Source organism: Heterodontus francisci, chromosome 37 (genome assembly GCF_036365525.1).
Source record: "Heterodontus francisci isolate sHetFra1 chromosome 37, sHetFra1.hap1, whole genome shotgun sequence".
Classification (NCBI taxonomy): domain Eukaryota; kingdom Metazoa; phylum Chordata; class Chondrichthyes; order Heterodontiformes; family Heterodontidae; genus Heterodontus; species Heterodontus francisci.
In genome coordinates, this window is record NC_090407.1 from 33,503,283 (window position 1) to 33,525,254 (window position 21,972).

The 21,972-nt window shown below is 44.2% G+C and overlaps 1 protein-coding gene across 1 annotated transcript in view; it reads left to right on the top strand.

Moving 5' to 3' along the window:
• Nucleotides 1-490: 490 nt before the first annotated feature.
• Nucleotides 491-21,972, top strand: part of exosc10 (exosome component 10) — a 70,302-nt gene continuing 48,820 nt past the window's right edge. Inside the window, exons 1-8 of the mRNA XM_068017504.1 lie at nt 491-606; nt 3,160-3,296; nt 9,195-9,318; nt 9,822-9,926; nt 10,108-10,270; nt 15,608-15,716; nt 16,124-16,199; nt 17,345-17,455. Of these exons, the coding sequence (XP_067873605.1) occupies nt 502-606; nt 3,160-3,296; nt 9,195-9,318; nt 9,822-9,926; nt 10,108-10,270; nt 15,608-15,716; nt 16,124-16,199; nt 17,345-17,455 (930 nt within the window). The 5' untranslated portion in view covers nt 491-501. The remainder of the gene's footprint in view (nt 607-3,159; nt 3,297-9,194; nt 9,319-9,821; nt 9,927-10,107; nt 10,271-15,607; nt 15,717-16,123; nt 16,200-17,344; nt 17,456-21,972) is intronic.

The following is a 21,972-nucleotide window of genomic DNA, read 5'->3' on the forward strand; positions in this document are numbered from 1 at the left end:
AGTATTTTGCTTTTATTTTATCTGTTTTAGGGATGTTCGTTGAGGAATAAACATTGTTCAGGATACTGGGGGAAATGCACTGCTCCTCTTCGAATAGTGCCCTGGGATGTTTCACATCCGAAAGACAGCACCTCCAATAGTGCAGCACTCCCTCAGTACTGCACTGGACAGTGGTCATAATTGATACAGCGAATCTGTGCAGTGAGTAAATGAGGCCTAAGATCTGTGAGCCACACTGCTGCAGGATCCCCTTCATGTACATTTTTTTTTGTTTCCTGCAGGAGAGGATTTGCAAAGTTACCGTCTCAAATACAGCTGCCACTCTGAGTGAGGCGAGGTTCACATCCAGTTGTGGAACCACAGACACCACGTGCCATCCCCAATAGCACGGGACCGCCCCTACCGCGAGGAATGATTTTCCCCAATTCTCGCGAGAGTTTCCGGCCTCCAATTCTCCCCCCAACCCCCCCCCAATTCTCGCGCGATTTGTCGGTTTGCAAGATGGCGGCACGGAGGAGTACGGTGGAGGATCGGGGACCAACAGATCGGCCCGCCGGCGGTAGCGGCCCCATCCCCGGCTTCAGCGATGCTGATAGCTTTGTGAAGGTTGGCGGTGTAGTGCGCTTTACTGAGCGGGAGCGGCGGCCCGGGGTGATACCGCACGCCGACACTGGCTGGGTCCAGACCAGGTGGAGGGACCGTGCGGGGAAACCAATGGCCAGCCTCGCACACACCCAGTTTAGGGGAAATCAGTGGGTGGCGGGCAGGAGAGGGAGCCCTGGGTCATCCCCGCCCAGAGTACTATTCCTGCTGTTGCTGCTACCTGGCCTTCCTTCATGTGATGTTCAACATGGAGCAGGACTGATTCATCAGCTGAGGGAGGGCGGTAGGTGATAATCAGCTGGTTTCCTTGTCCATGTTTGACCTGCTGTTATGAGACCTCACAGGGTCCAGAGTCAATGTTGAGGACTGCCAGGCCACTCCCTCCTGACTTTATACCAGTGGGCCAGGACATACCCAGGGATGGTGGTGGAGGATATATAAACAGAAAATACTCAGCAGATCAGACAGCATCTGTGGCGAGAGAAACAGAGTTAATGTTTCAGTTCTGTGACCCGTTGTCAGATTTCTGCAATATTTTACCTTTTGTAATGGTGATGGAGGAGTCTGGAATGCTGGCTGTGTACAATCCTGTGAGTATAACTGTCAGGCTGTTGCTTGACTAATCTGTGGGAGAGCTGTCAGACCTTGGCACAAGTCCCCAGATGTTCGTGAGGACAACCTTGTAGGTCGCCTGTGTCTAGGTCTAAGCTGAGTGGCTTTGTCAGCATGTGGGTGTCAACGGCAAGGCTAGTATTTATTTCCCACTGCAAGTTGTCCTGAGAACGCAGTAGTGGGCTTTCTTCTTAAATCTCTCTTACTGTTTGTGTTGGCTTGATACAACTGAGTATCTTGCTGGGTTAGTTCAGAGGGCAGTTAAGAGGCAACCACATTTGGGTGGAACTGGTCACATATAAGCCACACTGGGAAAGCACAGCAGGTTTCTTCCTTAATGGATATTAGCGAACTAGTTGGGTTTTTACGACCACTTCATGGTCACTTTTGCTAGTGGCTTTTTATATCCATATTTTTAAAACTGAATTCAAATTCACAAACTGTCATGGTGGCACCTAAACTCACGTTTTCTGAATTCTTATTTCATGCCTCTGGATTACTAGTCCAGTAACATGTTGTTAATATAAGGCAATAGTTTCAAACTCTGTTAGCTCTGCTGCCAATGATGTCAGCTTGATAGTGCTACTGCTTCTGATCAGAAAGTTGTGGATCCAAAAATTGGCAAGTCATGCTGCAGCTGTACAGAACTTTAGTTAGGCCACACTTAGAATATTGCATACAATTCTGGTCGCCACACTACCAGAAGGACGTGGAGGCTTTGGAGACGGTACAGAAGAGGTTTACCAGGATGTTGCCTGGTCTGGAAGGCATTATCTATGAGGAGAGGTTGGATAAACTTGGATTGTTTTCACTGGAACGACGGAGGTGGAGGGGCGACATGATAGAGGTTTACAAAGTTATGAGCGGCATGGACAGAGTGGATAGTCAGAAGCTTTTTCCCAGGGTGGAAGAGTCAGTTACTAGGGGACATAGGTTTAAGGTGAGAGGGGCAAAGTTTAGAGGGGATGTGCGAGGCAAGTTCTTTACACAGAGGGTGGTGAGTGCCTGGAACTTGCTGCCGGGGGAGGTGGTGGAAGCAGGTACGATAGCGACGTTTAAGAGGAATCTTGACAAATACATGAATAGGATGGGAATAGAGGGATACGGTCCTCGGAAGTGCAGAAGGTTTTTGTTTAGGCAGGCATCAGGATCGGCGCGGGCTTGGAGGGCCGAATGGCCTGTTCCTGTGCTGTACTGTTCTTTGTTCAAGCTCAGTTCCGATACTTGAGAATCTAATCTGGGCTGGCACTCCAGTGCAGTACTGAAAGCATTCTGCCGTGTTGGAGGTGCTTTACTTCGGATGAGATGTTAAACCGAAGACTTGTAAGCTGGTTTCAGTGCTTGAAATTGACATTAAACATCCAGAGGCTTTATTTCAAAAACAGAGAGTTCTCTCCAGTGTACTAGTCAACATGCCTTCCTCAAACAACCCCAAAAACAGATTAACTGTTGATTTACCTCATTACTGTTTCTATTACTGTTACTATTACTACTGTTACTATTTGTCTATAAAGTTATTCATTGTATATGAATTTCTTTGGGATATTTTGTAATAAGATACTATATAAATGCAAACTCTAACTATAATAGGGTATTAATGTAATAGCAGTTGGTTCACAAATGATATCTCAAATATTTTGACAGTACTGTAATTGTTTACACTTTATAAATAATATGCAGAACAGTGCAGTGACATCATTTCCAAAACTAATTTATTTTCCACTTGAGAGGGGCCATTGATTTCTTTTGAATTTACTATCAACCTCTTTGTCACCACATCTTAGTCTAATTGATGGCCTCTGGCTGAAAACACTTTGAATCTATTCCACTTTATTTTCAATACACACGATTTTGTTGTGCTCTGGGCTACCAGACTGCAATGTGGCTTAGGACCAAAAAAACTCTAATCAGGCGGTTTATTTTTTTCCCTGTTGTTTTGTGCAGCATGTGCTAGGAGCAGTGGTTTCAGCCACAAAAGCCTCCAATGGACTTCCTCAACCTGGTGATGAGTTTGATTTTTATCGGAGTTTCCCTGGTTTTCAGGCATTCTGTGACACACAAGCTGATCGACTCCTGAGCTGGTGAGAAAATATACAACAGATATGTTTCCTTTAATCAAGTTGTCATGTGAAAATATGTACCTCTAGCTCCCCAGGTGGCTTAGTGGATAATAGCACCACTTAGTGTCATACCAGGTGTGGACGTTTCGAGATGTAATCCCCAGTTTGTGCTGAGACCAGGTAAGATAGCGTTGAGTCATTATGGCACAATAGGCCATTCAGCCCATTGTTCTCTGTAGAGTAGTCCAGTCAGTCGCATTCCCCATTCTATCCCATAGCCTTGCAAGTTTATTTCCCTCCAGTGCCAATCCAATTTCCTCTTGAAATCATTGATTATCTCTGCTTTCACCACCCTCGTAGGCATTACCACTCACTGCATTAAAAAAGTTCCTCCTCTCATTCCCCCCCTGCATCACTTTTCCAAAATCTTAAATCTGTGTCCCTAGTCCTTGTACTATCAGCTAATGGGAACAGCTTTTCTTTGTCCACCTTATCTAAACCTGTCATAATCTTGTATACCTCAATCAAATCTCCCCTCAACCTCCTTTTCTCCAAGGAGAACAACCCCAGCTTCTCCAACCTAACCTTGTAGCTAGAGTCACTCATCTCTGGGACCATTCTGGTACATCTCCTCTGCACCCTCTGAAGGACTTTCACATTCTTTTTAAAGTGTGGTGACCAGAACTGGATGTAATACTCTAGTTGTGGCCTAACCAGAGCTTTATAAAGATTCAGCATAACTTCCCTGCTTTTGTACTTAATGCTTCTATTTGTGAAGCCAAAGATCCCATATGCTTTACTAACCACTCTCTCAATATGTCCTGCCACCTTCAAAGATCGATGCACATGCACCCCAGGTTCCTCTGTTCCTGAACACTCTTTAGAACTGTGCCATTAAGTGCATATTGCCTCTCCCCATCCCTTCTGCCAAAATGCACCACCTCACACTTCTCTATTAAATTCCATTTGCCACTTGTCTTCCCATTCTGCTAGCCTATGTCTTGTTGCAGTCAATTTGAATCGTTCACTGTTTGCCACTCCTGCAAGTTTGGTATCATTGGTAAATTGAAATCTTATTCTCCATTCCAATATCCATATCATTTAGAAATATCAAAAAAGCAGTGGTCCTAGCATTGTCCCTTGGGGAGCACCACTGTCTACCATCCTTCAGTCTGAAAAGTAACCATTTACCATGGCGCTCTGTTTTCTGTCCTTAAGCCAATTTTATATCTAAGCTGACACTGACATTCCATGAGCTGCAACTTTGTTAACCAGCTTTTTATGTGGTACTTTGTCAAACACTCTTCAAATCCAAATAGACAACTTTCATTGCATTCCTTTCATCAACGTTGTGTTACTTCATCAAAAAATTCAATTAGATTAATCAAGCACAATCTGCCTTTCACAAAACCATGTTTTGGTTGCTATAATTGGTTTTAGCTCCCTTGTCTGGAAAGGGAAAAAATCAAATACTACTGCAGATGCCCTGCAGTTATCCTCTGCTGGTAAGTTGTGCCCATGGTTATCAGGTGATTGAGATAAGAGGAAGTTCTTGACCCAGAGGGTTGTGAAACTCAGTTGTTGAGTGTTTTCAAGGCTGTGATAGATACATTTTTGGACTCTAAGGGTATCGAGTGGTTTGCGAATCAGGTAGGAAGGTGGAGTTGAGGTCAAAGAGCAGCCATGATCTTATTAATTGATGGAACAGGTTTGAGGGGCCTTATGACCTACCCTGCTCCTGTTTCTTATGCTGTTACGAAGACAGGATTGGGCTTTGTTCTAAGAGCAAAATACTGCGGATGCTGGAAATGGGGAGGCAGTGGTAATATCACTGTACTAGTTACTCAGAGACCCATGTTACTGCTCTGGGACATGGGTTCGAATCCCACCACAGCAGATGGTGAAATTTGAATTCAATTAATCTGGGAATTAAAAAGCTAGTCTAATGGTGACAATGAAACCATTGTTGTAAAAACCCATCTGGTTCACTATTGTCCTTCAGGGAAGGAAATCCGCTGTCCTTACCTGGTCTGGTCGACATGTGACTCCAGACCCACAGCAATGTGGTTGACTCTTAAAATGCCCTCTGAAATGGTCTAGCAAGCCTCTTGGTTCAAGGGCAATAAATGCTGGCCTAGCCAGCGACGCCCACAAATGAATAGAAAAAATAGAAATAAAGGGATAAATGCTGGAAATGCTCGGGTTTGGCAGCATCTGTGGAACAAGAAACAGAGTTAACGTATCAGGTCGATAATCTTTCATCAGAACTGGGAAAATTTAGAGATGTAGTAGGGTTTAAGCAGGTGAAAAGAACAAAAGGGAATGTCTTTGATAGGGTGGAAGATGGGAGCGATTAAATGACAAAAGCATTTGTCGTGCAGCGACAAAAGGAGTGGTGATGAAGCAAGAAAAGTAGCAAAAGGTTTCTAGAGCAGATGTGAATTGCAGAATGAACAGTTGCCATCAGAAAGCAAAAACAAGAGAAAACAAGGGTAAGACTCAAACATGCAACGAAAAGGAAACAAAATGGGGACAGAGATTACTGACCGAAATTGTTCAACTCAGTGTTGAGTCCAGAAGGCTGTAAAGTGCCTAATCGAAAGATGAGGCGCTGTTCCTCGAGCTTACATTGAGCTCCAATGAAATACTGCAGTAGACCAAGGGCAGAAAGCTCAGCGTGAGAGCAAGGTGGAGAATTAAAATATCAGGACTGGTAACTCAGGGTTATACTTGCAGACTGAACAGAGGTGTTCAACAAAGTGCTCCCCAATCTGTGTTTGGTCTCCTTAATGTAGAGCAGACTGCATTGTAAGCAGTGAAAACAGTATACTAAATTGAAAGTAGTACACATAAATTGCTGTTTAACTTGGAATAAGTGTTTGAGGCCTAGGACAGCGAGGAGAGAGGAGGTAAAAGGACAGGTGTTGCATCTCCTGCGCTTGCATGGAAAGATGCTGTGGGAAGAGGAGTGGGTGTTGGGGCTGATTGTGGAGGGAGTGGTCTCTTAGAAGGCTGACGGGAGAGAAAAATATGCTTGGTGGTGGCATCATGCTAGGGGTGGCAGAAATGGTGGAGGATGATCTGTTGAATATGGAACCTAGTGGGGTGGAAGGCGAGGACAAGGGGAACCCTATCATGGGTCTGGGAGGGAGAAAAGGTGAGAGCAGAAGTGCAAGAAATGAAACGGACACAGTCGAAGGCCCTGTCTATCATAGTGGGGGAGGAGACCTCTGAAGGAAAAAGGCGTATTGGTCGTGCTGGCATGAGAGGTTGCATCATCAGAACAGATGCAACAGAGAAACTGGGAGAATGGAATGGAGTCCTTTCAGGACGCAGGGTGTGAGGAAGTGTAGTCGAGCTAGCTATGGGAGTCACTGGTCTTAACAGTGAATATTTGTTGATAGCCTGTCCAGAGAAATTGAGACAGAGAAGTCTAGGAAGGGACGTGTCAGAGATGGGCCATTTGAAGGTGAGAGGAGGGTGGAAATTGGAAGCAAAGTTGATAAAGTTTTCCACTTCAGGGCGAGACCAGGAAGCAGCACCAATACAGTCAATGTGCTGGAAAAAGAGATGAGGGAGGGGGTCCGAGGAGGACTAGAACAAGGAATGTTTCATGTATCCCTCAAAAAAGCAGGCATAGCTAGGACCCATGCAGGTACACACAGCAACACCTTTTATTTGGAGGAAGTTGTTCAGTGTGAGAACAAGTTCAGCCAGACAGAGAAGGGTGGTGGTGGTGGATGGAGACTGATTGGGCCTCTGTTCAAGTAAGAAGCAGAGTCTTGAGACCTAGTGAGTTGTGGAGGTCTAGAGAGATTGGGAATCCGTGGTAAAGAGGAGACTGTCAGGGCAGGAAATTGAAAACTGTTAAAGTGATGGAGGGCATTGGAAGAGGCTGGACAAGGGAAGGAAAGTAGAGTTGAGATGGGAAGAAATCAGTTGAGTGGGGCTGAAATGATTGGTAGACCTATCAGTCCTGTTTTTGGATCCTGGGAAGGATGTAGCAGCGGGCTGTTTAGGGTTGGGGGACAATGAGGTTGGAGGCCATGGAAGGAAGATTTCCAGGGGAGATGAGGTCAGCGACTGTAGTCCTGAAAACAATGTCTTGATGTTCAGTGGTGGAGTCGTGGTCCAAGAGGAGGTAGGAGGAAATGTTGGCATTCAGCCTCTGCTAGGTAGAGGTCAGTACTCCATACAACAGCAGCCCCATCCTTGTCAGCAGGTTTGATGACAATGTTAGAGTTGGACCTAAGAGAACGGAGTGCATCAAGTTCAGAGGGAGACACGTTATATCGTGTAAGTGAGGGGAGCAGAGAAATTGAGATGACCGATGTTACACTGGCAGTTCTCAATGAAAAGATCAAGAGAGGGTAAGATGGCAGAGGGAGGGGTCCAGGTGGAGGGAGAATACTGGAAACGAGTAAAAGGGTCTGCTCTGTGGGGAGAAGATTCCTGGGCAAGGAAGTGAGTGTGGAGGCGACGGAAGAAGAGCTCAGCATCATGACGAGCTCAATTCATTGAGGTGGGGCCATAAGGGGATGATGCTGAGGCCTTTGCTAAGGACAGATTGTTCAGAGTTAGAGGGGGGAAGGTCAGGGGGGTGGGGGGTATTGTGACTACACGGCAAGAGGTAAGATTAGAAGAAGGGATGGGGTCAGAGAGAAGTGAAAGGAAGAAAGATCTGGAGTGGTGTTGGTATCCATGAGTTGTTTGGGCTTTCGATCCTTCACACCTGAAAGGAAGATAAAAAGTTTTGTTTTTTGGGATGAGAAGAATGAAATGAAACTGGACCAAGACAGCTTTGAGATAGTGAGTCAGTGTGCTGGAGAGAGAGGTTGAGAATGTGCATGTGGTGGCACATGGCATTGAGTGTGGATCTCAGGATGTGGCAAGATCAGCGGTCCGAGGAATGCTGAATGTCTAGGAGATATCGTGGGCAGATCCGAAACAGGGAGGGTGGAATTTTAGTTGGAATCCACGTGACGTAAGTTGGAGCTGTAGATAGTTGCTGAGGAAGGAGATGTGACGAGTGAAAGTGAGTTTCTCACTGATGACTGTTGCAGTTTAGTCGTCTGCTAATGCTTATTATCTGAATTGTTGCACAAACAATGTCCTTTTGGGAGTGATACTGGATTGTTTATGGGAAACCTGGCTTGGGACAATCTGGGAAAAGGTATTTGGAGAATGTTCCACACCTCCACCCCTTAATTTTGTGCTCCTTTATGAGTTTGTTACTCTTCAGGTTTGGATGTGCTTGTTGTGTGGGATGCTGTCGCCAACATGCAAAATGGGCAAGCTTGCTTACAGCTTTCTTCTGGGTTGAAATTGCGCGTCTTAGTCATGGGAACCTCAACTATTACCTAGCTGAAAATACCCTGTATCAGTAGCATGTCACAGGACAGCAGCGCAAAATCCCTAGAGGTGCACTTTGTCGAAAAAGCTACGTCTGTTCCCATTATATTTATAAAGTTATTTTGGAGAAGAGAGGGCTTTAATATAGGCTCCCCAACACTCAGCTAATCCTGAATGAACTACTTTATAAGCATGCAAAGGTTTTAAAAATGACAGCTGTCCATTCAAACTATTAACGTGGGTGAGAGAATAGCCAGCATGAAGACACTATAGACATATTTTTGCTCATTTTATTATGGATGAATTTATTTCATGCTTCCCTGCCCTCCGCTCCCCTACACCTCCACCCCCCATGGTAAGTCATCGTCTGGTAGTGACTGTGATTGGTACAATTTTAGGTGACAAATTTAGTATCACAGGAAACGCTACAATTTTAAAACAGCCTTTTTCCAATAGGGTTTTGGTATCAATGACATAAATAAGCTTAGTGATCGCATTACTCTGGATGAACTCATTAAGCTAACTTAACACAGTAGCTAATTAATTTTCAAAAATTTAATGTTGCAGCATGACTCAGCTTATGCAATACCACAGCTGTCGGAGTAACATCAAAGGTCAAAATAAGGTGACAGAACTGGAGGATAAATTTGACTTACTGGTGGATGCAAACGATGTCATTCTGGAGCAAGTAGTACGTATGATATAGTTCTTCTTATACCTCGTATTTATATTGATATTCTCACTCACAAGACCGTCATATGGGAGAAATATGCAGAACAAACATCGGTTTTAATTTAACAGACATGACCTATGTACTTTTGTTTGGCAGGTCTGATTGGGAACAGAGATTTGATACTGTACGAATCAACACAAAATACAATTTGTAACTTATTAACCTTTGAACTGTTTTTGAAAGTGTACCTGCCAAAGTGTTTTTATGCTAGTGTAACTTATTTGTTTTCCTGAATACCAAATTGCAGGATTCTCCTGAGTTCAGTATTTATTATATACAGAAAGGGAGGCAAGATCAGTTAGCAAGACCTGGGATATGTAATACATTTGTTAGAGATTTACGTAGGCAGCAAAGCGAGTGTTAAGGTTTTTTTATGACTTACTATTACTGAAGATTTTTATTTTATAGATTTTTCATGTCACATGAATATTCCTGACTGCATGTTGCATTTATTGTTCTAGGGTATTTTGCTGGATGAAGCTTCAGGTGTGAACAAGAATCAGCAGCCAGTTCTCCCAGCAGGACTTCAGCCTCCAAAAACAATCATCTCCAGCTGGAACCGCAGGGTTAGTTCTGAATGATTTTGGTATGGTCTGTGTTATGCGTAGATCAAAAATGTATAGGCACTAAGTGTACAACAAATGGATTTTAATTTGTTTTCAACTCTTAAGTAAAACACTGGGCTCTGTCAGGGTGCATGTCACAAGTGGGAAGCAGCTCCGAATGTTTTCACTGTTTCTTTTTCAGAACACTGAAACAAAAAGATCAAAGTCGGAAACGTTCCGCCTGTTTCATGCTAAAAACATCCCACGTCCTCAAATGAAGTTCAAGGACAAAGTCGACAACTCCAATACTCCTTTCGTACCAAAACTCTTCACCAAACCCAATGCCCTGAAGCCACTCCCAGAAGGTATGACCTAGAAAGCTACGAAATGAGGCTTGTTTGACAATGCATTTTTCAGCTGCAATTTTTGTAAAATAGGTTAAATTAGTGCATACACTCTGGAATAGCAGCTGTTGAGTTCTAATTCCAGGATTATTGAAACCAAAATTCAGAAGACAGAAGTCAATAAAGTGTGTACAGTCTGTATTTCTAAAGTTATAGTCTATGGGATTTTTGTTAAATTTGTAATCTCAAGCTTAGTATTTTTAATAAATTTCTACTTATCGGACACATTTCGACAATGTTACCATTGGCAGCCCATTTTCTCCTCTACTGTCACTGCACAGTCCTCTTCACACCTTGATTTGAAGCGTTCTGGTATTTGGGTGTGAAACTCCTCCACTTTGGTGCAGAACCTGGTCCTTCCTTACAGCAGTAGGTTTAGGCTTATGTTGCTCAGCCAGTAGTCGTCATCAACAGCCACTTGCATTTATATTGTGACTTTAGCATATAAAGCATCCCAAGGCACTTTATTGACTCGTAGTAGTATGAGGAATAAGTTACTAAGCTAAGGGAGAGAATTTAGGAGATATTTAATTTAAGATTTGGGGGAAAAGATAAGTTGAGAAGGTTTTTATAGCAGGAGAGCACTGTAAAAATCCAGAGAGCAGGGCCGAGGTGACTAAATCCTGCAACCACAGTGGTGGGGTGGAGGATGGACAGAGGCCAGTTGGAAGACTGAAGGGCACAGGAATGAAAATAGGTCAAGCAAAGCCATGAGGGATTTGAAGATGATTTAAAAAAAAAATTGCAATTCATTCATGGGATGTGGGTGTTGCTGTCAAGGCCAGCATTTATTGCCCATTCCTAATTGCCCTTGAGAAGATGTTGAACTACAGCAGTCAGTCTGGTGAAAGTGCTTTTAGCAATTGTGTTCCATGATTTTGACCCAGCGATATTTTTATTTATTCGTTCGGGGGATGTGGGTGTTACTGGCTGGGCCAGCATTTATTGCCCATCCCCAATTGCCTTGAAAGGTAGTGGTGTGCTGCCTTCTTAAACCGCTACAGTCTTTGGGGTGTAGGTTCACCAGCATTACTGTTAAGATGCATTCCTAAGACAGGATGGTGTGTGATTTTTTTTTAAATTCATTCATGGGATGTGGGCATCACTGGCTATGTCAGCATTTATTGCCCATCCCTAATTGCCCTTGATAAGGTGGTGGTGAGCTGCCTTCTTGAACCGCTGCAGTCCATGTGGGGTAGGTACACCCACAGGGCTGTTAGGAAGGGAGTTCCAGGATTTTGACCCAGCGACAGTGAAGGAACGGCGATATACTTCCAAGTCAGGATGGTGTGTGGCTTGGAGGGGAACTTGCAGGTGGTGATGTTCCCATGCATCTGCTGCTCTTGTCCTTCAAGGTGGTAGAGGTCATGGGTTTGGAAGGTGCTGTCTAAGGAGTCGGTGCATTGCTGCAGTGCATCTTGTAGATGGTACACACTGCTGCCACTGTGCGTCGGTGCTGGAGGGAGTGAATGTTTGTGAATGGTGTGCCAATCAAGCGGGTTGTTTTGTCCTGGATGGTGTCGAGCGTCTTGAGTGTTGTTGGAGCTGCACCCATCCAGGCAAGTGGAGAGTATTCCATCCTGACTTGTGCCTTGTAGATGGGGCTTTGGGGAGTCAGGAGCTGAGTTACTCGCCGCAGGATTCCTAGCCTCTGTCCTGCTCTTGTAGCCATGGTATTTATATGGCTACTCCAGTTCAGTTTCTGGTCAATGGTAGCCCCAGGATGTTGATGGGGGGGGGGGGGGGGGGGTGGATTCAGTGATGGTAATGCCATTGAATGTCATGGGGAGATTTTCTCTTGTTGGAGATGGCCATTGCCTGGCACTTCTGTGGCGTGAATGTTACTTGCCACTTATTAACCCAAGCCTGGATATTGTCCAGGTCTTGCTGCATTTCTACATGTACTGCTTCAGTATTTGAGTCATTGCGAATGGTGCTGAACATTGTGCAATCATCAGCGAACATCCCCACTTCTGACCTTATGATTGAAAGGAGGTCATTGATGAAGCAGCTGGAGATGGTTGGGCCGCAGGCACTACCCTGAGGAACTCCTGCAGTGATGTGCTGGAGCTCATGATTGGCCTCCAACAACCACAGCCATCTTCCTTTGCACTAGGTGTGACTAACCAGCAGAGAGTTTCCCCCTGATTCCCATTGACTTCACTTTTGCTAGGGCTCCTTGATGCCATACTCGGTCAAATGCTGCCTTGATGTCAAGGGCAGTCACTCTCACCTCACCTCTTGAGTTCAGCCCTTTTGTCCATGTTTGAACCAAGGCTGTGATGAGGTCAGGAGCTGAGTGGCCCTGGCGGAACCCAAACTGAGCATCACTGAGCAGGTTATTGCTAAGCAAGTGCTGCTTGATGGCACTGTTGATGACACCTTCCATCACTTTACTGATGATTGAGAGTAGACTGATGGGGCGGTAATTGGCCGGGTTGGACTTGTCCTGCATTTTGTGTACAGGACATACCTGGGCAATTTTCCACATTGCCAGGTAGATGCCAGTGTTGTAGCTGTACTGGAACAGCTAGGCTAGGGGTGCGGCTAGTTCTGGAGCCCAGGTCTTCAGTACTATTGCCGGAATATTGTCAGGACCCATACCCTTTGCAGTATCCAATGCCTTCAGTCGTTTCTTGATATCACGCGGAGTGAATTGAATTAGCTGAAGTCTGGCATCTGTGACGCTGGGGACTTCAGGAGGGGGCCGAGATGGATCATCAACTCAGCACTTCTGGCTGAAGATTGTTGCAAATGCTTCTGCCTTATCTTTCGCACTGATGTGCTGGGCTCCCCCATCATTGAGGATGGGGATATTTGTGGAGCCACCTCCTCCAGTTATTTATTTAATTGTCCACCACCATTCACGGCTGGATGTGGCAGGACTGCAGAGCTTAGATCTGATCCGTTGGTTATGGGATTGCTTAGCTCTGTCTATTGCGTGCTGGTTATGCAGTTTGGTATGCAAGTAGTCCTGTGTTGTAGCTTCACCAGTTTGACACCTCATTTTGAGGTATGCCTGGTGCTGCTCCTGGCATGCCCTCCTGCACTCTTCATTGAACCAGGGTTGGTCTCCTGGCTTGATGGTAATGGTAGAGTGGGGGATATGCCGGGCCATGAGGTTACAGATTGTGTTTGAGTACACTTCTGCTGCTGATAGCCCACAGCGTCTCAATGATGCCCAGTTTTGCATTGCTAGATCTGTTCGAAATCTATCCCATTTAGCACGGTGGTAGTGCCACGCAACACGATGGATGGTCTCCTCAATGTGAAGGCGGGACTTCGTCTCCGCAAGGACTGTGCGGTGGTCACTCCTACCAGTACTATCATGGACATTGGAGGGGAACCTGAGATGGTGGAATTTCGAACTGCCTCCTGCCCTTGTCCTTCTAGGTGGTAGAAGTTGTTGGTGTGGGAAGTGCTATTGAGGAAGCCTTGGCAAATTGCTGCAGTACATCTTGTCGATGTAGATACTGCAGATACTGTGCGCCATTGGTAGAGGGAGTAAATGTTTAAGGTGGTGGATGGGGTGCAGATCAAGCAGGCTGCTTTGTTCCGGGATGGTGTAGAGTATCTTGCATTGTTGAAGCTGCACGCATCCAAGTAAATGGAGAATATTCCATCACACTCCTGACTTGTGCTTTGTAGATGGTGGACAAGTTTTTGGATGTCAGAGGGAGAGTCACTCGCTGCAGAATACCCAGCCTCTGACCTGCTGTTGTGGCGGGTCCCATTACGTTTCAGGTTAATGACGACCCCTCCCCACCCGCGCCATCACCCCCCATGCCCCCGACAAAAGTATGTTGATGGTGGTGGGAGATTAGACGATTGTACTGCCGTTGAATATCATGGAGAGATGGTTAGACACTCTTGTTGGAGATAGTCATTGCCTGACAAATGTGTGGTGCAAATGTTACTTGTTATTTATCACCCAAAGCCTGGATGTTGTCCAGGATTTGCATGCGGGCCTGCATTGCTTTACGATCTATGGTATTGCGAATGGAGCTGCACACTGTGCGAACATCCACCCCCCTCTTTTGACCTCATGACAGAAGGAAGCTCATTGATGAACCGACTGACCTCCAACAACCGCAAAAACACCTTTTTTTGTGCTAAGTAGGTCCGGCCAAAGAGTTTTCCCCGATCCCCATTGACTTCAACTTTACTAGGGGTCCTGCTATCACTCTCAGTGAACTGATGCTTTGATGTCAAGGGCAGTCAAAGCTCTCAACACACCTTCTATTCCTTTGCTGATGATTGATAGTAGACTGATGGGGCGATAATTGGCTGTGTTGGATTTGTCCTGCTTTTTGTGGACAGGGCACAGCTGGGCAATCTTCCTCTTTGTCGGGTAGATGCTAGGTGTTGTAGCTGGAACAGCTTGGCCAGAGACATAGTTCGTTCTAGTGCACAAGTCTTCAGCATTACAGCTGGGAGGTAGTTGAGACCCATAGCTGTTGCTGTATCCAGTGTGCTCAGCTGTTTCTTGATATACATGGAGTGAATTGAATTGGCTGAAGACTAGCTTGTGTGATGGATCTCGGGAGGAAGCAGAGATGGATCATTTACTGGGCTCTTCTGGCTGAAGATGGTTGCAAATGTTCTGCTTTGACTTTATTAACCTGTCGGTCTTTGTACCTCCAGCAGTGTTCTTTAGAGATATTGTATTTCAGGTATTTTATGTAGCTGGCAAGAATTCGAACATAGATCTGCAGGTTGTATAACTGATTTATTTGTAGATCATAGTAGGGGAATGAAGTGGCAGATAATATTACCTAGCAAAACTCAACTGTATTGTCTACAAATAAAGGAATTATAATTGAGAGAACTTGGCTTCCCCTCCCACTAGCAGCTCCTGAGAACCAAGCATAGTTCCTATCTGCAAGTGATATGTTTGCTTTAGATTTTAACTGTCACAAACACTTGACCCTCATTATACCTGCATCGTTTTATTGACTGCTTCCTGTTCCAGCTTCGCTTTTGGCAGCGTGGCAGTGTAAATAAGGTGCTGCGAGGATCTCTTCACAATGATTTCTCCCCATGCCACTAGTAACAAGCCAGCAGTCTAGTTCTTTAGGTTGACGGCCTGCACAGACACCCCATTGATACTGAGAAATGTTTGCAGACAGGAAATCAAGATCACTCATGCAGTTTGTTCATTGGTACCAAAGGTGCTTAGAATTCTGCCTTGCAGTGTAAATGGGGCGAACTTGGAGCACTGTAGCCTAATGCTTTATGCAAATATATTTGCTGTCGGTTGTCGGTGAGATCATGTGACCATTGTTTCCGGGTTGATAGTGTTTTTAAACAGGCGGAGTCGAATTGAACGTCCAGAGGATCTCGATGTGCCAGCCGCATTGGCTGACTTCATTCATCAGCAGAGAACACAGCAAAAGGAGCAGAACATGTGAGTTACAATTTCGAGTGCACCCTTGTGACTTGAGTGTTGAGGCGATGATACCCAGAGTAATACTGGGAAGCAAGATTCTGCGAGTGACTGTCTTGAGTTTGAAGAATTTTGCTCTTTCTCCACCACCACCATTGTTGAGCCATTCCTCACTGCGATGGCTTAGTGAAATGATTAAAGGCAATGATCCACCAGCACAAAGCGGTGAACTATATATGTAATCACTGGAAATTATACTTTAGTATGCATAGGACAGGTTTTGCCATGTGTAAGAAATGGATCAAAGGAAAAAAAGTGGTCAGCAAAGATTAATTGTCTCTCCCCACGCATTGGGAATAAGTGAAGTTTCTGCTATTCTCGCTAGATTTCAGGCCTTTGAATTAATTAGTGTTCCTCTTCCTTTGTAGGTTTGTACATCCTTATCAGTATGAGCTGAATCACTTTGAACCATCAGAATCTGTACTTGCCAAACCAGAGCCACAGGTCAGTGATGGAAGTGTGAGAAAGCTGAGCATTGACTGCCTGCTGCATCTTATACTCTTGGGTAGCTTGAAGGGGATGATGCAAGTGAAGCTTAAATTCAGGAGTGGCAAGTGCACTAAGGGTCCTTTTCTATAGCAAAAAGGAAAACTGACAGACAAAGCCACCTGAGATATTCTTGTGTACTTGATGGCAACTGGTTGCAGGGGTCTGAGAAGCTCACCAGGTTGCTCTATTGTGAAATTGTGGGTGGAAAAGGGGGGGGGGGTGAAACTTTAGTGGATGTAAAACAAAAGTTTGAACAGTATACAGTTATCTTTGCTCCCTGCTCACATCTCTGTCCTGGGATTGCTGCAGTGTTCCAGTGAACATCAACACAAGCTCGAGGAACAGCACCTCCTTTACCGATTAGGCATAATACAACCTGCTGGACTGAACATCGAGTTCAATAATTTCAGAGCATGACTGGTCCCCCTTTTTAAGCTTAGTTATTTTTCCTTTTTTTGGTTATTTTATTTTAGGCTTTTCAGTTTTTGTTTTTTTTTTTAAATGTGTTTATGTTTGCACTTGGAGTGCTCTGTGCTTTAGTCATTCACACCCTCTCTGTACTAACACTGTCTTTCAGCACACCATTAACATCCCACTTGCCTTTGTTGCATGACCTTCTGGTCAGTTATTCTCTGTGACCCTGTCCTATCAACATCTTCACCTTTGTTATCTCTTGCCCCACCACCGCTTTACTTGCTTAAAACCTTCTACATTTCTAATATTTGTCTGTTTTGAAGAAGGGTCTCTGACCTGAAACGTTAACTCTGCTTCTCTCTCCACAGATGCTGCCAGACCTGCTGAGTATTTCCAGCATCTGCAGTATTTTGCTTTTATTACAATTATCTTTTATATGTAGTTCTCATACCTCAAATGCCTAACTTGCACTGGAGGTCTAAGGAGGTCAACGTGCTGTCCTTTAAGTCACAAAAGGTGCATGACATGTTGTGACTGGGAAGAACATATAGGAATATTGTATCCTCAAATGTTTCCTGAAAAATAGTGAACACAGAAAAATTGGAAACTGCAAAACAACTTGCAGTGAAGTATTCTAGAACGTGGTCTGAATGCTGAACTCAGGTTTGCTCTTTTATCCTCTATAGATGTACAAACCTCTGTCAGAGACTAAATTTCAGCTAATCACAACCTTTGATGAACTAGTGGAACTGAATGAAAAACTCTCACAATGTAAAGAATTTGCCGTGGATTTGGAGGTAAGCCCATTTACTGAAGAAACAAGGAGCTGATATGCACATTTATTAAAATTGTCAAAACCTTATAGAACTTTGTATCCAGGACGTTGATACTCTTGCAATTTACTGGTCTTAAACTCCTTCAGAATTTAAAGTATCAGTTAAAATATACCCGGAGATTTCAGTTTTCAGATTAAAATATTTCAAAAAAAAATGAGCTGTCAACCTTGTGAAGCTACAAGCCAGGACTACTTGTGTCCCAAACTGGGAAAGCAGCATGTGATAGACCGAGCTAAGCGATCCCATAACCAATGGATCACATCTAAGCTTTGTAGTCCTGTCACATCCAGTCGTGAATGGTGGTGGACAATTAAACAACTAACTAGGGGAGGTGGCTCCACAAATATCCCCATCCTCAATGATGGGGGAGCCCAGTGCAAAAGACAAGGCTGAAGCATTTGCAACAATCTTCAGCCAGAAGTGCTGAGTTTATGATCCATCTCCGCCTCCTCCTAAAGTCCCCAGCATCACAGATGTTAGTCTTCAGCTGATTCAATTCAGTGTGATATCAAGAAACGTCTGAAGGCACTGGATATTGCAAAGGCTATGGGTCCTGACAATATTCCGGCAGTAGTACTGAAGACCTGGGCTCCAGAACTTGCTATGCCCCTAGCCAAGCTGTTCCAGTACAGCTACAACACTGGCATCTACCCAGCAATGTGGAAAATTGCCCAGGTATGTCCTGTACACAAAAAGTAGGACAAGTCCAACCTGGCCAAATACCACCCCATCAGTCTACTCTCAATCATCAGCAAAGTGATGGAAGATTTTGTCGACAGTGCATCAAGCAGCACTTGCAATAACCTGCTCAGGTGACACTCAGTTTGGTTCCACCATGGCCATTCAGCTCCTAACCTCATTACAGCCTTGGTTCAAACATGGACAAAAGAGCTGAACTCGAGGTGAGGAGAGAGTGACTGCCCTTGACATCAAGGCAGCATTTGACAGAGTATGGCATCAGGGAACCCTAGCAAAACAGAAGTCAATGGGAATCGGGGAAATCACTCTGCTGGTTGGAGTTACACCTCGCGAAAAGGTAGATGGTTGTGGTTGTTGGAGGTCAATCATCTCAGCTCCAGGACATCACTACAGGAGTTCCTCAGGGTCGTGTCTGCAGCCCAACCATCTTCAGCTGCTTCATCAATGACCTTCCTTGAATCATAAGGTCAGAAGTGGGGATGTTCGCTGATGATTGCACAATATTCAGCACCATTCGTGCCTCCTTAGATACTGAAGCAGTCTGTATAGAAATGCAGCAAGACCTGGACAATATCCAGGCTTGGGCTGATAAGTGGCAAGTAACATTTGCACCACACAAATGCTAGGCAATGACCATCTCCAACAAGAGGGAATCTAACCACCTCCCCTTGACATTCAACGGCATTACCATCACTGAATCCCCCACTAACATCTTGGGGGTTACTATTGACCAGAAATTGAACTGGAGTAGCTATATAAATACCATGGCTGCAAGAGTAGGTCAGAGGCTAGGATTCCTGCAGCATCACCTCCTGACTCCCCAAAGCCTGTCCACCATCTACAAGGCACAAGTCAGGAGCGTGATGGAATATTCTCCACTTGTCTGGATGGGTGCAGCTCCAACAGCATTCAAGAGCTCGACACCATCCAGGACAAAGTAGCCCACTTGATTGGCACCCTATCCACAAACATTCACTCCCTCCACCACCGATGCACAGTGGCAGCAGTGTGTACCATCTACAAGATGCACTACAGCAGTGCACCAAGGCTCCTTAGACAGCACCTTCCAAACCAGTGACCTCTACCAACTAGAAGGACAAGGGCAGCAAATGGTTGGGACCACCTGCAAGCTCCCCTCCAAGCCACACACCATCCTGACTTGGAAATATATCGGCATTCCATCAGTGACGCTGGGTCAAAATCCTGGAACTCCCTTCCTAACAGCACTGTGGGTGTCCCTACCCCACATGGACTGCAGCGGTTCAAGAAGGCAGCTCATCACCACCTTCTCAAGGGCAATTAGGGATGGACAACAAATGCTGGCCTAGCCAGTGATGCCCACATCCCATGAATGAATGAATGAATTAATTAATTTTTAAAAAGTTGTTCCGATTGTGCACATTTCTAGTTCTTCATTGTGACAACTTTTAGCTTGGTAGCAGCATCTTTAATTTACTCCAGGTATTTAAAACCAGCTGTGTTGAACACTCTGCAGCTTGGTACAATATTTATAAGGACTGCTGTTTGACTTTTGCTTCTGAGCTGACAGTTTTAGGGAAGAGCCTGATACACAATTCAAACAAAAATATAATGTGATTTGTTTGGTTATGTGCATGAGTGGCACTACAGGTCTGATATCCAAATGCCGGAATTGTCCGAAAACCAGACATTTTTGAAAATAGTCAAAACTCATTTAACCCAGATAAATTCTTACTCTGAAGAGTAAAAATATGTAAAAGGGTAGAAACTCATGTACAAAGCTTTAAAAACTTGTATTATACTCCTATGCACCATTTAAATATTGTAACTTAACCCTAAAGTTCCAATGTATTACATTCTAGAAAGCTTGTTATGGAAGGATAATACTGAAGCCTATATTTTCTCAGTTTCACATTTATTGTGCAGAGTAAAAAGAATTACAAACATATAGCTCCTCACTCAAAACCCTCCAGTCTCAGTGTCTGCTTATAAAAGTGCTCAACTAAGACCCCAATTAATGCCCATCACCTACATTATAATTAAACCATTGACAATTAACAGATTCCCTTCTTTCTTTTGCAGTACAGCTTAGATTAACATGCTCAAACATTTCAAAATACAACAAAAATAAATTTTATGTTGGGTACAAAATATTACATTGAGAGACACCCTCCTCTCACACCTCAATTTCTTTGTACTTGCATTTCTTTGTGAAAGAACAGATAGCTGATGGCTTGCATCAACCCATTTAAGTTCGGAGGAGATTTCCTTTCTCTCCAGCATTTGTTTCAATCCAGCAAGGTCAATACCTAGTCTTTACTCACTCTCGCTTTTTGTAGAGTGTACATTGTCCCACAAAGAATGATTATCCACATTACATTCAATGGGTATCCTATCTTCAGTATGTCCCTTGTTCAGAATTTCACCCAAAATATTTGACAAATAGAACCCCATATCCACTGTCTCTACAAGACCCAGTGTTTTTAACCAGCAGTTTTATTTTTGTAGCCTCTTAAGCTGAAAGACAACATTTCCCTTTATTCCCATCAGAATTATGAAACCAGCTGCACTCAAATACCCGTCAGCAAGATTAGCATGTGAAGCATCACTAAAAATTATTAACTTCCATGTGCTTTGGGTCACTTAAGGATGAGATTGTTGGTACACATTTCTCCAGATTTAGTTTTTTCACTTTTATTTGCCCTTACAACACTCAACTTTTGGATGTTTCATCATGCTTAACTCCAGCACATCAAAACTAGCATCAGGCCTAGTCTGAGAATACAACCAGTTTAACTGGCCTACCAGGCTTCGCAATTGCTGAGTCTTTGATAGACAGACGCAGATAGATCATAATCGTATTTCTGTGATGACCTAACATAATTAACTGGATGGGAGTAACACTCTCTAAATAGGATGGTTCATTGAAAAGTTATTCCAGACTTGGTCTGCCTAATATCTAAACCGATATATTTAAAGACCTCACAAGCCTGACTCCCAACCTTAAATTCTTCCCTAATCTTAACATAGTTCCCAAAATCTGCAGAGCCACCCCATATAATGTCTGAAAGTTTCCCTTTATGATATCGATAAAACATTTCAGGATCTGCTTTTAGTTGAACACAACCAATTTCCAACAACAGTTAGCATCATTGTCATATATGCCTTTGTTTGGTTTCCATAATTTTCCTTCTGCATCTGCTGCCTCTTTAGGTGATTTCAGATACTTTTCAGAGAAGTGCATCACCTTGTAGAAATGCAGGTTTTGTCTCAATGGATCCACACTCGTGAATGTGGCCAAAAGAGCCCAAAAGATTTTCAAGATTACTTTTCCAGCTGTGGGAGAGTCCATTCTAACGTGGGTAATCCCCAGTCGCTGTTGAAAACCCCTCGCAACTAGCCTCACTTCAGCCTTAAGTTCCATTAAGAATGACTTTCAGTCCAAATCCATCTCTGTGACAAGGCTGGCCATCCCCTATCTGGTACCTCAGAATAAACTCCAAACTCTCTCCAACTCTTATTCCTTATGTTTTGCTTCTCTTATTAGTTTATCCTCAAGTTTATTGGCAGTCACTAAAACTTCGCAATCATGAAGACTTCTGCTTCTAGTTCTATTCAGAGACTACTCTCTAGCCTTCGTTTAATTGTGGAATCTGTTTAAACTACAGCCTTTATTAGCACTTTGCTGTTTTTCAGAACTACTGCTTGGAGATCTCCCTCGCACTTTATCGGAGGCTATTTCTCCAGTCCGTGATCACTTCCTTATGCAAGTGTCACTTCCAGACCCACTATCAAAATCT